The 16,615-nt window shown below is 42.1% G+C and overlaps 1 protein-coding gene across 3 annotated transcripts in view; it reads left to right on the top strand.

Moving 5' to 3' along the window:
- LOC113405166 (transmembrane protein 108-like) overlaps positions 1–16,615 on the top strand; it is a 249,482-nt gene that overhangs the window by 220,763 nt on the left and 12,104 nt on the right. For 2 of the 3 annotated variants that reach the window (XM_026646091.1, XM_026646092.1), the window contains one exon: positions 11,698–12,813. In XM_026646091.1, the coding sequence (XP_026501876.1) occupies positions 11,698–12,813 (1,116 nt within the window). Of the gene's footprint in view, positions 1–1,730; positions 1,964–11,697; positions 12,814–16,615 lie in introns of those variants that run through there. The other variant, XM_026646093.1, reaches the window with a different exon arrangement.

Genomic DNA, 16,615 nt, shown 5'->3' on the forward strand with positions numbered 1-16,615 from the left:
CTTTCCCAGGAGGTGCAGACACTCCTACAGATGGGGGCCATGGAGAAGTTACCTCAAAACTTGAGAGGGAAGGGGTTTTACTCCCGTTATTTCCTAAGCACAAAGGCCAAAGGGAGCCTTTGTCCCATACTGGACCTGCATCATCTCAACAGATATCTCAAGAAACTGAGGTTCTGCATGGTCTCCCTGGCCTCCATCATTCCCTCCCTGGCTCCAGGGGACTAGTATGCCACCCACCCTTGACGGATGCTTACTTTCACATTTTTATCTTCAGTGGCCACAGATCATTACCAATTCACCACTCTTCCCGTCGGCCTGTCCGCAGCCCCCTGGGTTTTCACAAAATGCATGGCAGTGGTAGCTGCCTTCCTCAGACAGCAAGGTGTTCAGGTATACATGTACCTCAATGACTGGCTGATCAAGGGTCATTCAGAGGCTCAAGTAAAGAACAGCATCAACCTGGTCCAAGCCACGTTCTGAGTGCTGGGCCTATTGATAAACGAGCAAAAGTTGACTCTTATTCCAGTTCAGAGAATAGAGTTTATTGGGGCACTGCTCAACTCGACCAAAGCCAGAGCCTTCCTTCCAGAGGCCCGGTTCTGGACCATGTCGGACGTGATATCCAAGGTCATTGTCCAACCAATCATGACAGCCCAGGTTTGCCTCAAGCTACTGGGACACACAGCCGCGTGCACCTACATGATCTGGCACACAAAGCTATGCCTCAGGCCCCTGCAGACGTGGCTAGCTTCCGTTTACTCCCTGAACAGACACCACTTGGACTTGGTGCTTACTATTCCAAACCCGGTCCTCACCTCCCACTACCTCCTCTTCTCCCCACTCCTCTCCCAAAACAGCAAAAATGAATTTTCTAAGTAGACTGAGGGTAGCAAATTGCTTGGGCTATTCCAGCACCCACAGTAAGTGAGGAATGACTGAGACTCTATATCCAGACATAGACTGGCTGGGATTCTCTCATGTCAGGTTGCAGTCCTCCTCTAACACTGAGACCCATCTTGGTGCACACATGTCTGAAAGCCAATTATTTTCCCTATTCCTTTTGGGGAACACTTAGCTTATTGAACTAGGCCAATATTTGCGCTGCTTGGGGCCAATGTATTCTTCCATTCACCCATCCTTACTGCTCGCGTAACACAAAAAAAAGAATATTACCAAGTTGGCATTAAGAATCAGGAGGTTGATCTGTGTTTTCAGTATTTAAAAAAAATCAAACTGATAAAATATTTTAAAGTTATCACCAAAGAGAATAATAAAATCTAGGAGGTGTTTTGACTCCAAAGAGAGAAAGAGAATAGGGTCAGTATTTCGTTTTACATACCTTTCTCTGACAAGAATTTTAATAGTCCTATAAATAATCAAATGAAGGTATAACTATTCTTACAGGTATGGAATCAGGAGCTAGGTTTGTAAAACCCATCTGTGTGCTAAATGATATATCAGAGCAGGGGCATTCTGCCTTGAAACAGAGCATTAGGCAGTCTCACAAAGACGTGCCGCCGTGGAGCTTGTTGCTGTTTTGTTCCCAGCAAACTAGAACAGCCAGTGATCCTCTGTAGCATTTGAATAGAACTGTGCCAGACAAACTGTATCTGGACTTGATGGAAAAGCAAGCTGGAATAACAGCCAGCCATTCAGTCTGCTTGCTGAGAAAGTAAATGGCTCAATAACTAATAAGCTTTCTTTGCGTTTTGCAATGGTATTTCATAAAGGAGCACAAGCCCTTTATTTTACATCTCTGGAAGACACGCCTCCCTAGTCTGTGTCTGCCTTCATTCCTCCAAAGGAATTCCAACATTAGCAGCAAACTCTCCACAGTGGAACTACCTCATTCATTAGGCGATGGTAGCATCTTTTATTTTTTATGTTGAAATATGAAGCTTCCAAGTCTGCATGACGTGAGCAGGTGAGGATGTCTGCTGACAAGTCCAAATGATATTTTCAGGTAAGTGATTCCTTAATACAATCAGATAAAAGTCATCTTTTATTTTTCTCTTCAGTAATTATTGTGGTATTAGATTGTCAATGATCATTTTCACAAGGGTCAGAAGTCTGCATGTATTTAAATGAATGGGCATCGACAGCATTTTTAAAGCACCTATTACCATAGAATCTATCTGCCTTTGTGTGCAGCATGAAAATGAATGAGAAGACATTATTTTATTTGTAATACCTGTTATATCAATTGAAAATCTAAAATTAATTTTTGCTTATGGACAGACTCATTTGAAGCCTTTGATGGAAATGACCCTTACCAGCAGTGATGGTTGCTCCTATAATAATTTAAATTGTTAAAGGGCTGGGCATAGTAGCTTTGTGCAAACTCTATAGCAGACTCTTATATTCTCATACTATGTCAATGTCTTCTGGTTGCTCTTTGTTTCTGTATGTGATTTCCAAAACTTCTGTTCAGGTTATTTTATGTTATTGCTGTTAGATTAATTGCACCCCTTTGTTATTCCTGGTGTTTCACTTTCTACATCATAGATTTTAATCAGACCTTGAATACAAAAGTAGGGGTTGAATTTGTAGTGTAATCCATAACATATGAACTGCATTTCCCTTCTCCTCCGACCAACACCTTGAAGAAAAAATAGAAAATAGCTTGTAATGTAACATTTGAGAACTACTGCATGGCATTCTCAGACCTGATGTAAGATGGTGTGAAGAAAAAAAAGCTCGTGGAAGTAGCCTACTTCTTTTTTTTTTTTTTGGGTCAGTTCCTCCATCGCTCATGGTAACTGAAATTGCTTAATCCTTTGCTTGTACAAATATAACTCTACATTGTTTACACGGAAATCCTATCATTTATCTGAAGCATTCATGCAGCATGTAAACAATAAAACATACTTTTGTTCATGTAATTTTTTGGTACTAGAATCTTGCAGGGTTCTACAGTTTCCATATTTTCAAAGTCACTTTTTCTACTTTTGTTGTTGTTGCTAGCTGAGATGCACATGACAAAAGAACAGGATAATGCAGAAGGTTTTCACTACAAAAATGTGTTATTTCAGTTGTTTTGAACAGTTTTTTTCAAGTGCTGTCTTTACCATCACTTTAGAATTCAAGAATGTTAGAGGCACAATAAGGTTCAAGCACACTGTACTCTGCCCAGGTATACATGCATCCAAGATGTGCTTTTGTAGTCTAATGGGGCTCTGGACAGTCCCCTTTGTAGAACTGTTCCTTTTGCTTCCTTTGCCCAAGGCGATCTGAAATAACCGATCCAGCAGTAGAGTCTAAATACAAAGCTGTTCCTGACTTTCCACAGCAAAAATGTTTTTCAAGCATGGCTCAATGAGGCTCTGTTTATTCTGCTGCTGGGTCTACGGTGGGGAGGGCCAGAATAGGAATCTTTGCTTCCAAATGCCAGACTGAACTCTTTGTGGATAATCATTCACCGTGAAAAATGTTAATATGGGGCGCAAAACTTTCCCCTATATCTTATGCAATTAGGGCTTGGTCCAAAGCCCACTGAAGTCGGTGGGAGTCTTTCTACTGACTTCAGACCACATGTTGCATAAGATGCTGTTGTTTAAAGATTCTACCTAAAGTCTGAGCTGACTCCAGTAACATGCACAGACTCTCGTGTAAGGCTAAGAAGCTATTCTTTACTTTTGAAAAAGTTAAAACTCTTTACCAGCTACTGCTAGTAAAGTATCTAATGCAACCTCAGGTTGTATTAATTCCTGAGCAGACCCCACCCCTCCATGCAATGGAACCCTCTTAAGAGGAGGCTGCAGGGGCAGTGGACAGCTCAGGAACCATGTTGGCTCCATCAGACCTGTGCAAACAGAGCGAGGAGAGAGCAGCAGAACTGAGGCTCAAGACCCAGGAGATTAGATACCGAAAGAGCTGTAAGTTCTGGGGACTGAACTCCCAGCTTCTTCTGATGGGGAGAAGGCAGGGTATTCCCTCCCCTCAATGAAAGTATTCAGAAGAAGCTCTAGAGCAGGGGTTCTCAAAGCCTGGACCTCTCTCCTTTAGGAATGTGGGAAGAACAGGGTGATCACAACCCCTTGACACCTGTTGGCATTATGAGCCCCAGGCAGAGACCCTCACTCTAGAGGAATTTAATCATTTTCTTCCACAAAAACATACCCTTATCTCTTCCTGTGAATTTTTCCCATGGAAGGGAGCAGTTTCAGCCTGAGAGAGACTAGATTTGGCCCTCTATATTGAGGATTTAGCAAGATTTGGTCCACTGAATCCTGGTAAAGACTCTTAATGATTTCATCGACATACATCATCCTTTTACTGCACTATTTTTCATACTTGAGTGAATTCATTTTGTACTTAACGTACAGTACTTGGAGCACTGTGTAACAGTGCTCAGAGTATTATGTAAGAACAGAGTGACGTTGTTCACACTGCCAACATATGAGGTCCATCAACCTTCTTGTTAGGATTGAAGAGTTTTTAACAGAGCTATTCAATTAGGCTCCAAAGCTGACACTTGATATATGACACTTAAAATAAAATCATTTGGCCATTTCTGAGCATGAAGAATGCAAAAAGAAAACAGGAATTAGTTTTGAGTTGGCATGGCTTTCCAACCTCATAGAGCCTAGGAAATGAATTCCCCAGTCTGCTGAATATGGGAGGCACTTGTATGCACACACACAGTTTTTACACCCATGAGGAGGCCTATTGAAGTCAATGGGCCTTATGTACATAGAAATACATGTGCTTCAATATTTATCAGACCAGGGCCTAAATGCTCCAGCATCTTTCAACATAACAGCATATTTGATACATATATTAAAAAAAAAATCTTGTGCCTTCAAGTAATTGTTTTTTAGATTTGTCAGGACTCTCCTCAGTTGTCATGTTAGGGCAACATCACATTCTTCCAACTCACCTTTCCTTATTTTAAAATTATATTACACATAATCCCACATCTAAAAATAGTGGATGCCTTGTAAATTGCCTCAGTGTTTTTTTTTTTTAAGTGACTTTATATAGAAAAGAGATGGATTGTCAGGAAAGAAAACAGATTTTTCCACTTATTAATGAATATCTGCTAAATTCCAGAGTGAGTCCTCATTAAGGTATATTTTGCTAACCTTCTGTCTGAGCATCTAAAAGCTATAGGGACAAATTCTGCCCTGACTTACATCTTGTGAAAATCAATGGGAGGTCAGTGTCTGACTGCCTTTTGTGCTTTCAAAAATCTCCCCTCTCAAAAATAAAATGTACCTCACCTCCATGCTGCAGTTCTGTTGACTGCTTTCTTTTGTCAGTTTATAAATAGTATCTTTCATTTCTGCACGGGATACTACAGTCTAGTTTTGGTGTCAAATGTTCACACTCAAAGCTCTGTCTTGATATTTTAGCAGTGTGTGTAGATGCATTTGTGTTCATTGTTGAGATGAACCATTGTTTTATCAAGGAAAAGCGCATAGTATGTACAGCAGTGGTCCCCAAGCTTTTTACCTCACACCCCCCCCTTACCCCTGTCTGCGCCCCCTCCCCCAAGCCAGGAGTGGGGCTGTGGCTCCGGGAGCGGGGAGACTCGGACAGAGTACAGGATAAGGGAAGCCAAGGCTGGGGCCACAGCTTGGTGCGGGGGCAGAGCTGAGGCTGGCAGCCTGGGCCCTGGGGTTGGGGGCCACAGCCAAGAGCAGAGCTAAGAGCGGAGCCCTGGGCGTGGGGCCGGCGGGGGGACGGGGCCAGGAGCAGAGCTGAGTGGCGCTCCCTGCCCGGGTCCCAGCTGCACCTTGCAGCCCAGGTAGACAGACACATGCTAGCTCTGCTTGAGTTAGTGCACTTGAGCTAGCAGTGTGGACCTCGTGGCATGGGTTAGCCACCTGAGTACGGACCCAGGGAGTAGGACAGGCTTATACTCCGGTGGCTAGCCGAAGCCATTCCACAACATCCGCACTATTTTTAGTGCACTAGCTTGAGCAGAGCAGGTGTGTGCGTGTCCATCTACCTGGGCTGGGAGGCATGCTCCCAGTTGCGGTGTAGCCCTATCTGTAGTATTAGTGTATGCACTCTCACAAAGATGGGGCAGATCATTGTTGAAGACTGTCATATTTTCTGAATCCCATTTTAAAAAGTCCATGGTAGAGACACAAGTCACCATTTAAACTGGAGACACGTGGCATCAGACCTAGTGCCCATCCATAGCTTTCAGCACCAACATTTTCAGCTTCTGCCTCTCAAGCTAACCGAGAGCCTCCTGTAGTGTTATACCTAGCTCTTACGCAGTACGTTTTATCATAGATCTCAATGTGCTTTACAAAAGATGTAAGTATCATTATTCCCATTTTACAACCAGGGCATGGAGAGGTGATGGTCAGTGGCAGAGTCAGAAATAGAACACAGGTCTCCTATCCACTAGGACTCACTGGCTCTTGCAGTATTTAGACTTTTATATCTTCTTAGTGTCTGATTACATTGCCCTCTGGTGGCTGGAGCTCTAATACACTTTGGGCATTCTATCGCTATATGACAGTAGTACATATACGCACTGGGCAGTACACTGTATATTTCCCCCCATATAGATGATGCTGTGCCTTGAGCAGCTGAAGTCCATTTCCAAAAAAAGGGGAACTCTCCTTAGCTACAGCATGTGTGCATACCGACATATGCCATGGTTAATATCTGAACTGTACGTGTAGCATCAGGGATAGAAACTAGCATCTTCAGAGGTTCGCCTTTAGTTCAATGGGTAGCTTCTGCGGGTGGAGCAGAGGAGCTCTGGTTTAGATGGCCATTATGGAGTTCTGTGTTTTGTGGACATGGAATGAACCCAGACTGACTGTTGCCCAGAGCTGCTTGAGCTCTGTTTAAATGAGGAAGAGGTGGGTCCATAATGGAGTTAGAGCTGGTTGAAATATTTTTTCATTAAAAAATGGCTTTTAAACCAAAACATTTTTTTTCTGGTTTTCAACCATATAAAGCTTTCGGTTTGAAGTAGTTTTCAAAAACGAGTTTTTGTAATTGACAATTTTTGAAAGCCAAAGTTTTTGATTTTTGGTTCTGTTTTGTATTGGGAAAAAAAAATTATGGCCTCGAAGAATGAAGTGTCAGTCTTGTTACTTCCTCTGACTGGGCTACAAGGGTTATAAATCCTAATATCAGGCAACACTGATTCAGAATTAGCTTAAATGATAGAGGTACGTGTTTTTGGTGAGGAAGACCAGAGGTTCTAGCGCTGCTGCTTTATGTGCAGCATAGCTGGCAACTCTGTCCTTTGTTACAAATTAAGGAAAATCCAGAAAAAACCAATCCAAGGGGGATGATTTTCTGTACAGTCAAGGGTGTGGCCGAAGGTTGTTATACATGCAACTTCCAAAATTAACAGGAGTTATATCATAACACACTTCACCTTATGTGTTCAGAGCAGTGCCCCAGAACTTTTCTGAATCTCCAGAATCTTCATTCTTCCCTTTTAAATTGTTCTCCTGCAGCTACTTGTCTTGGCACGAAATATTAGCCATATGATCACTGGACTATCTGCCTTGACCTTCACCTCAGAGTACGTGCTGTCAGAAAAATTTCCCTGCATTTCACTGAGTGGTGCTCTATTGGTATTCCTGTCTGTTGGAAGCATCTCATTGTTCTACAGTAGTATATTTTTCACTTTGATCAAGGGTCTTGCTTAAAGCACATTCTTTCTTTTTGGTTGGGGTGGAGAGCAAGATACTAGTTGGGGCTTATCTGTGAAGTTTATTTATTTACTTTATTTCAGAATGAAAAGCATTCGCTAATGTCTGTGTCAGTCACTAGAAGGTGTCAAGCGATTAAAAAAATTCATCACGATTAATCGCGCACTTAAAAAAATTAATTGCTCTGTTAATAGAATACCATTTATTTAAATATTTTTGGATGTTTTCTACATTTTCAAATATATTGATTTCAATTACAACACAGAATACAAAGTATAGAGTGCTCACTTTATTTTTGATTAAATATTTGCACTGTAAAAAAAGAAATAGTATTTTTCAATTAATCTATAATACAAGTACTGTAGTGCAATCTCTTTATCATGAAAGTTGAACTTACAAATGTAGACTTATATACAAAAAAACTGCATTCAAAAACAAAACAATATAAAACTGTAGAGCCTACACGTCCACTCAGTCTTACTTCTTGTGCAGCCAATCGCTAAGACAAACAAGTTTTACATTTATGGGAGATAATGCTGCCTGCTTCTTATTTACAATGTCACCTGAAAGTAAGAACAGGCGTTCGCATGGCACTGTTGTAGCCGGCGTCGCAAGATATTTACATGCCAGGTGCACTAAAGATTCATGTCCCTTGATGCTTCAACCACCATTCCAGAGGACATGGGTCCATGCTGATGACGGGTTCTGCTCGATAACGATCCAAAGCAGTGCGGACCAATGCATATTCATTTTCATCTGAGTCAGATGCCACCAGCAGAAGGTTGATTTTCTTTTTTGGTGGTTCGGGTTCTGTAGTTTCTGCATCAGAGTGTTGCTCTTTTAAGACTTCTGAAAGCATGCTCCACACCTCGTCCCTCTCAGATTTTGGAAGGCACTTCAGATTCTTAAATCTTGGGTCAAGTGCTGTAGCTATCTTTAGAAATTTCGCACTGGTATCTTCTATGCATTTTGTCAAATCTGCAGTGAAAGTGTTCTTAAAACGAACAACATGCTGGGTCATCGTCCAAGACTGCTATAATGTGAAATATATGGCAGAATGCGGGTAGAACAGAGCAGGAGACATGCAATTCTCCCCCAAGGAGTTCAGTCACAAATTTAATTAACACTTTTTTTTTAATTAGCGTCATCAACATAGAAGCATGTCCTTTGGAATGGTGGCCAAAGCATGAAGGGGCATACGAACGTTTAGTATAACTGGCACGTAATACCTTGCAATTCCGGCTACAAAAGTACCATGCAAACGTCTATTCTCATTTTCAGGTGACACTGTAAATAAGAAGCGGGCAGCATTATCTCCTGTAAATGTAAACAAACTTGTTTCTCTTAACCACTGGCTGTACAAGAAGTAGGACTGAGTGGACTTGTAGGCTCTAAAGTTTTACATTGTTTTGTTTCTGAGTGCAGTTATGTAACAAAAAAAATTGACATTTGTAAGTTGCTCTTTCACGATAAAGAGATTGCACTACAGTACTTGTATGAGGTGAATTGAAATACTATTCCTTTTATCAGTTTTACAGTGCAAATATTTGTAATAAAAATAATATAAAGTGAGCAATGTACACTTTGTATTCTGTGTTGTAATTGAAATCAATGTATTTGAAAATATAGAAAAACATCCAAAATATTTAATCAATTTCAAGTGGTATTCTATTGTTTAGCAGTGCGATTAAAACTGCGATTAATCACCATTAATTTTTTTGAGTTAATCGCATGAGTTAACTGTGATTAATTGACAGCCCTAGTTATTTGTATTAGTCTGATACACTGTATTTTAAAGTCAATTTGTTGACCTCCTGTATAGACAGCAAAGCATCCTGAGTGAGCATGAGTGGAGGGCTAAGGCAGTTTAGGGTGGGGAAACGACAATGAGGCAGTTCTAAGCTGTATGGGTTACGTGGCTTGTGATCAACTAGTGTGTGGTAGGGCAGGAGGAAAAAGTGCTACTACTTCCGTGGTGGTTTTGATTTTTTGTTTTGTTTAAAATTTTTTTTTTTTTTTTTTTTTAATTTCTCCTATGTCTTCTGCCTCTCCCCCCCCCCGAGCTCGGACTGGGCATCCTTTAGTATGGAATTTGTATAAAATCAAAATAACTAATCCCAGCAATGTCCAGGGACCCCAATGGAAGTTATAATGCAGCATCTTCCTTGATGTTCATGAGTCCCATTCTAAAGAGATTTCATTTTTCAATGGTGAGAAATTACTCCCAAGTGAATTAACATAAAAATGGCTTTTAATAGTGCTCTCATAGGAGATTGTGTGTGTGTGTCCCACACACTGCTGGCTGGAAGGCTTAAAATTGCAAGGATTAAAATGGATTTAATTTGGTGTTCAAGAAGTGCAAAACACTTGGCTCAGGGGGTTGGTTATAGACTATGGAGCCTTTCCCTTCAAGATCACTGGTTCTAATGCAGACCAGGTTAGTACTGCCATCTAGTGGTGGACAATGGCCTCTTAAAAATTAATTGGTTTTCTCAGTGCATTTCTAGTGGGCAAGCATCCACAACGTAGTTGACAATTTCAGCAAATGGAGACATGGCAGCAGTGTGGTTCCTGCAAGCTGTAGTGACGTAAAGGTACATCAGCAGAACAGGGTAATGGCTTGTATTGTTACTGTTACCTGGATTAGAGATAAACAGATGAATTCACATTGCTGGTGTTGTGAATCTGCACTTTTCATGAGCTAATAGTCACTTACTGGGAGGTGGGAAGGGCAAAAGCCTACAGAAAACCTCAAATTCCACATGTACAGGAAATGAAAATTCAAACATCCGCATAAAAATTAAAACAGAGGGTTGACTGTATTAGGTCAAAATTGGAAGCCTAATAATACTGTAGTTTCAAAACTGTGGTCTTTTGAATTTGCCCATGTTAGTGTTTGAGTGTTTTGCACTTCTCAGACACTGTAGATAAAAGGCAAGATTTTCAAAAGTGACCAGTGATTTTGGGTGTCTCAATTTCTCTGTGCCCAACTTTAGACATGTTAAAGAGATCTGAGTTTCAGAAAGTGTTGAGCCATCCACCTGCTCAAAAAATCAGATCTCTTTAAGGCATCTCCAGTTGGGCACCCAAAAACAGAGACACCCTAAATCACTACTGATGCTTAACAATCTTAGCCAAAGAACAAGGAGGCTAAAAACCCCAGCAGGCTCACAACAAAGTGGGCAGCTGTCTGGGAGTGGGGGCTTGTGGGAAAAAAAAAAAAAAAAAAATTGAAAATATGTTTTAATTGCAACCTCCTAGGGGTATACTCTAAATCTTCTGTTGGCCGAGCACATTGGGCACACCGGGGCCTCCTCAGATTCCTCCCCACCAGCTCCCTATGTGCCACCTTCCCATTCTCATCTATTTCAGGGACTCCTCCCACCCCCTCAACCATATGTTAGGGGCTCTGTGTGATGCCTATTCCCCCTTCTACCACATGCCAGGAGCCCACCACAGATCTTGCAGTCCAGGGGGTGGGAAACTATGGTGGCTTTAAACCATCTTTTCACCTCCACATCCTGGGCTGCTCCAGGGGCTAGAGTAGCCCAATTACAGCATCGTCTGCAGGTGACTGAGTGGCAGCACTGCCTGGAATCTACATGCTCCAGCCCTGCCCAGGACACACCCCTCCTCCTACTCCCTGGCCTGGCCCGGCCCTTATGGTAGGGTCAGAAGGCAACCTTACAGTTGCCTTCCTGAGTTCCCACACTGGAGGAATCCTCCCCCAGTAAGAACTAGGGCTTTCACAGCTCCTTCAGGCTCTCTTTCACTTGTCCCCTCCTTTAGGCTCTCCCCTTCTTGATTTCTTAGAGAAGGAGGTGAAGATTAAAGTTAGTCATGAACTTTTCTGCTGCACTATAACTTAATGCTTTGGCATCTTCCTAAAGCTCTCGCTGCAATCTCTTTACCTAATGTATGCGTGCCTGACAAATTATAGTGAACTAACTTGAAAAATACCATAAAAGCTTGAGTAAGGAAAGCATGAATACACAATAATAGGGATTTTAGTCTGTACTTCTTTGGTTTTCATTTCAATACCTTTCTGTGTCCTTTCCTCCAGGTGTTCTACTGATCTTGGCACTGACAGAAGAGCTGGTGTTTGCTGTTCAGATACTGCCTCCGAGTGTATCATCGTCTCAGGGCCTCCTGACAGACACTACCACTATCACAGCCATGGGGATAACACCTCGACACAAAGGCCATCGCACGATAGGACCTGTTCCCACAACTACTCATTCAACTCTTCACTCAGCTCGCCCAATGGAGACACCTGCCCCTACCATTGACCAGAAGCAAGCAACCAGCAGCCATCCCGTTGGCAAAATGGAAACATATCACTTATACAACCAGACTGCTTTGTATTCAGGACAGACCCGCCCGAAGGGGAAAATATTTCAGATTTTCAAAGGCAACTTCACAGAATCTACAGAGCCTTACCTAAAGACAGCACTGCACTCTCCCTTTCCTACTTTGAGGCGCCCATTCACTAACCACCCATTTCAGCCCCAGATTGCAGCCTCCAATAATCCCAATAGTACTGGGCCAGCAGCTACGACAGACTCAAGCTCTTCTCTTCACAGCAACACCTTGGAAGGCCTTAAAAAAGCAGAGCGGGTAAATGGAACATGGCTAGTTATGCAGAGAGCAGATCTTACCACGCCAACAGCTGGCCCATCGACTGATCCCAAAACAGGGTCGGTGCCTTTTAAACCCACACACTATGATATATGGGATATCCTGAGCAAAAATAACTCTTGGGTAACCTTGAGACCAGGTACAAATGTACCTTTGTTTGCCAGCCCTGGAACTGCAACAGCAGCAGGTCATTCAGTTCAGACCAGCTTTGATGTCAACATTTCATCACCTACAATGGGAAACCCTAAAGGAACCTCCATGACACTGCACACTATGGTGAATAATGCTACTTTATCCAACAGGGCTCTCTCCACAGCATCCACCACAAGGTTGGCCAGCTCCATTTCAACAGCTGGTTCCACAGCAACGGGAAACTTTCTAAACAGACTGGTGCCTGCTGGAACCTGGAAGCCTGGCATGCCCGGGAATATTTCCCATGTCACTGAGGGGGATAAACCCCAGCACAGAGCAACCATTTGTCTCACCAAGGTGGACATTGCCTGGATCATTCTGGCTATCAGTGTACCTATATCTTCATGTTGTGAGTTAATTGCTTTTCTTTTCTTTTTTCCTTCCTTGAGATACAAAATGTTTGCAAGCCCAATGGGACAAGTATTGGCTGGGGACTTAGCATTTGCAGTGTAAGAAATTCATATGGGATAGATGACAAGCAATGTTTAGAGAAATAGATCAGAGAATGTGTTAAGTAGCCAAGACTAGAACACTGGCGCCTCAGCTCCAAAATGCAGGCTAAACACTTGAGCTAAAGGCAAACTCCCTTTGCTGGGATTAATTAGCAAGTCAGTTATCTTCTCTGTGGGCTATTCACTAGAGAGTACCATAACTCGTCCACTCACTCAGATAAAGTCTGGACATTATAGGTCTTGGTGAATTCTCTATCACTGGCAATTTTTAAATCAAGATTGGATGTTTTTCTAAAATATATGCTCTAGGAATTATTTTTGTGGGCAGTTCTATGGTCTGTACAGGAAATCAGACTAGATGATCACAGCAGTCCCTTCTGGCTGTGGAATCTACGAATAGTACCTCAGCAGGAAATAGAGTGCCCTGACAGCACACACACTGGGTGACACAAGCAATATGAGACAATATACACTGTGATGTCCTACTATACGCAGAGCTGAGATGGAGGTTCCACCAAACTGATCACACAAGCATAGTTAAGTGGGTCCATCAACAGTGCAAATAGAAGTGTGTCAAACAGTTACAGGAACATAAACATTTGCCAGCGTAGGCTGCCAGCAAGGATGAAATAATTGTTTGCAACCATGGCTCCTGAGCGTTAACCCTGTTATGTTATATACAAGCTATATTTAGACCCAATTTTGTTACTAATTACAAATTTGGTTAAAATGGTAGTGGAGACAGGGTCTAAGTCGGGCTGATTGCTAAAATAATGTTGGAACTGAAGTAAGTGTGTATGTGAGAGAGAGAGAGAAGCAAGTATAATAAAAATGCAATTTTTTTAAGGGCCAATATATCATGATCTGCTAAAGCTAGAAACACTTATGTGGACCAGTAGAAAGTCTGTCCAGACCAGAAAATATTTCCAAGCACTGGTCTTGAAGTAGAGCTCAGAAAGAAAAGTATATTAAAGCCCTGGATAAAGCATCTGGCTGACTGCTAACAGCAAGCTGAATCTAGAGTGTCTTTTTGAAGGACTTCTGATTATCAATTCGTTTCTTAAACTATTTTACTGTAACACATACTGTAATATGTGATCATATAACTACATTTTTACATCTCTTATATTGCAAGCTGTGACTTCAACAAGTCATGTATTGTTTTGAATCTGGCCTACATCAGTAGTGAGAGGGCAACATTCTCAAATGGAGATAGGGACTAAAGAGCCTAAGTCCCATTGACTTTTCATGACTTAGGAGCCTAAGGCCCAGATCCTCCAAAGTGTTAGCGAGAATTAGGCACGTAAACACCTTGAAGGCTCTGGGCTTAAATCTACATACAAAAAGTTGTGCTGTTTTAACTACATTGATATAATTAAAGTGGTACAACACCCCCTAAGGGTGGATGCAGTTATATTAACGTCTATGTGCTTATAGTGGCACAGCTTATTCCTATAAGGGAATAAATTGTATCAGTAAAATGCACCTTTATACACCTATAACTGCATCTACACTATGAGCTGTACCAGTTAAACAAACAACAACAAAACCCAACACATCCCTACCTCACAATTATACTGGTACAAACTGCTTGTAGATGAGGTCTAAGTCGCTGTTGAAACATTTTACCCAGAGAACTTTTAACATTTGGTGGCCACCTTTCAGATAATTTTCTAGCAGACAGATGTCCTCCTGCCAAATCCACTGCAGCACCTGCTCTGCTTATTTTCAGCCTCAACAGAAAGTCAGTGGCTGTAATGGGCATGAAAAATCATCTCTCCGAGTCAGGGTCGAGACACGTTGGTGGGATAACATGAGGAAACTTGCTCAAGCTGTACCTGCTGCATGGATAATTAGTCCCCAGTATTGTCACTCCAGCAGTAAATTCATTTTTAAATGTTCTGAAGGGTCAGGCATTATCTACACATAGTGGCAGAAGTGATTCTCCACATTGCAGCTCTCACATACTTTGCTCAGGTCAAAGGTTCAGAGTTCCTTTGCTTTCATTTCATTGCCCTGAAGATTTAACCACCTCCGCACACAAAAGCACCACAGTCTCTTTTTACCTACTGGATGCAAATGTCACTTTAGTTTCAGCAATGAACACTTAGCCAAGCAGCAGGCCTAGGACTCAAATCTCACTACATGAGTGATGTGAGATGAACATAATAGTAATGCATAGCTCATTAGTGCTAACTTTGCACACTGCTCTGCTACCATTGTATTTCTAAGGAACTCTCTCAAGCAACAGGTCACACCATGCACAATGTGTATGATGGCCCTTGTGAGTTATTTTGCTTGTCATATTAAAATGAAAAGAACGTTTTCCCTGATGGAAAGGCCTGTTATAGCTCCCTGGTGCCATTTCACAACAGAGGAAGCGTTGTCTTGTGAACCTCTTACATGTGCATATGTATCCTCAGACACAGTGGAAATGAACAGTTGGTACTGTATCTCTAATACAGAACAACCTGATGAAGCTGGGTGTATTGCATAGTAAAGACATTGCTGCCATCTTCAGGAAACAAATATATAAAGCCCTTCATTCCAGTCTCCAGGCAGAGGGGACTATAGATGAAAAGTGGGGGTTGTTCCTAATTTTGAGAAAAGATTAACTTCAGAATTTAATTTTAAGGAACATGTTATAGTACAGTAAAAAAAATTACCTACAACTAACAGATTTGCTATGGGTATCTTCAAGGGGTGTTGTTGCAATGAAAAGGTTTCACAGCTATATGCAGTGTGCAACATAAACTGAATGCAGTCCATCTCCCGTTTTGAGTGATAGGGGGTGGGAAAATACAGAGTGTTTTAACTCAGCTCCAAGTCAAGTCTATCAAATCTTAAATTCTTAGGCCACTGGTCCATTCTAAGGTGTTCTTAGGCGCCTAAGGCAGTGAGTAAGGGGAAGGAAGATGATAATTGACTCAGAGGCAGGACTTTTGTTAAGGGTGTTCTTCAGCTACCGGTTCCCAGCTCTGATGGGGAACCAGCGGGGTAAAGGCAGCATGAATTGGGAGGGCTGGACAGAGGTGTAGAGACTGGCACTGATCCAACAGTTACATGCTGAGAAGTCTGCCATGGAGTACAAGTCTCCCTATCTGCTGAGATACAGGGCCTGCCAACACTTGGCATTCCCAACTCCTTAAAGAAAGAGAAGGAGAAACCAGGTGTGGAGAGGGAATTGGTGCCTTTGCACAACAGAAGGGAGAGGAGAGAGAGAGGCAGGAGTCAAATTAACCCAGCTCCCACCTCAATGAGGATAAGTGTGTTCCATCAGTAGGCCTGCGGATTTAGCCAAAACAAAATTAGAGAACTTTCCAGCACGTTCCAAAGGCTCTCTGTTATCACTAAAGTGTCTAAAGTATCATTCCCTCTACTTCAAGTGGTCCCCGGCTACAGTACCTCACCTCCCCATAAATGAAGCTTTCTAGAATCAATTGACTCTTGAGGATGCTTTCACAAAGAGAATGCACACATTTTTCTAGAGGAGCATAACACTTATAATCTCTACTACTACTCATATCAACCTGCAGGAGCAGCACTTTTCCCTGGAGAACTGATGAGAACCCTAGAAGGGCCTTCTTTGAGAAGTAGTTCTTCTGCACAGAGGTACAGAGACTACAATATATTGTGAGGAGAAGACATCACTGCTCTGGGTGCCCCACATACAGAGCATGACCCACATACTCAACTCTA

The sequence above is a fragment of the Terrapene carolina genome, unplaced genomic scaffold (genome assembly GCF_002925995.2).
Source record: "Terrapene carolina triunguis isolate 2854851 unplaced genomic scaffold, T_m_triunguis-2.0 Scaffold34029, whole genome shotgun sequence".
Lineage (NCBI taxonomy): Eukaryota > Metazoa > Chordata > Testudines > Emydidae > Terrapene > Terrapene triunguis.